The 892-nt window shown below is 43.9% G+C and overlaps 1 protein-coding gene across 1 annotated transcript in view; it reads left to right on the top strand.

Moving 5' to 3' along the window:
- The window catches only part of LOC109924385 (RNA-binding protein FUS-like), a gene marked incomplete at its 5' end in the record, with an annotated part of 15,041 nt that extends 14,399 nt beyond the window's left edge, over positions 1-642 (top strand). The window contains one exon of the mRNA XM_048593438.1: positions 392-642. Within this exon, the coding sequence (XP_048449395.1) occupies positions 392-479 (88 nt within the window). The remainder of the gene's footprint in view (positions 1-391) is intronic.
- Between the last annotated feature and the right edge of the window lie 250 nt (positions 643-892).

Genomic DNA, 892 nt, shown 5'->3' with positions numbered 1-892 from the left:
AAAATAAAATTCTCCTTGATTCTTGACTAGACCCTCACTATCTTTATGCATCTGTTGTTCCTTAATCATACCAGCCTTACCCTTTCAGTCTAACAGGAACATTGTCCGTAACCAGATCCTTAAAGCTGATTCCTTTGGCTGTTGGGTCATATAAGCATCTTGTGATGCCCCTTTGGGGGTATTTCACATTGCTAATGGTGCTCTCTCTCTGACTGGTTCCCTGTTGGATTGATCAGGGAGCCACGTTATCTCTATTTTTAGCCCCTTCCCGCGGGTGTGCAAACTGCTATGAAGTTAGTCTTTTACCATCGTGAAGACAGCTGATGGGTTTGAGGAAATCTGTCCTTGGACTGTTTGAGAGAGATTTCTAACCCGTTTGTTCTCTCTCTCCAGGAGTGACCACAGGCAGGACCGGCGAGAGAGACCCTATTAGATTGTGTACATATTCATTGGGACCATATGGGATTTGTACCTTTTAATTTTTTTATTTTATACACCGTTACTGTGTTTGCGATGTGCTGCGAGCTGTGTAATAACCGTTATATTGTGAGGGGAGCTGTTGTTTCATTTTGGTTTTGTATCTGTTGGATTTTACCTGTATTTTCTCAAAAGTTGACATTAAAATTCCAACCGTTTTAACAAGCCTGGCTCCTATCGCTTCTTTGCTTGGGGACGAGGTGAATTTCCGTGAGCTTGCTGGGATATTTTTGGATCTTTCAAGCTGTCTCTAAAGCAGTTATGCAAACGGGACTAAGTCAGTTTAGGATATCTGGTCAGCCTGGCCGAGTTGGACCGAACGGTCTGTTTCTGTGCTGTGTGACTCTCTGAAATCTATGGCTGGAAACAAAAATCTGCTCACACTGACTCCCCGGACCTGGGGGAAAGAGCTGGG

This window comes from Rhincodon typus, unplaced genomic scaffold, assembly GCF_021869965.1.
Source record: "Rhincodon typus isolate 14 unplaced genomic scaffold, sRhiTyp1.1 hic_rhity00002869, whole genome shotgun sequence".
Taxonomy (NCBI): domain Eukaryota; kingdom Metazoa; phylum Chordata; class Chondrichthyes; order Orectolobiformes; family Rhincodontidae; genus Rhincodon; species Rhincodon typus.
This window is presented reverse-complemented; position numbering and strand designations above follow the sequence as displayed.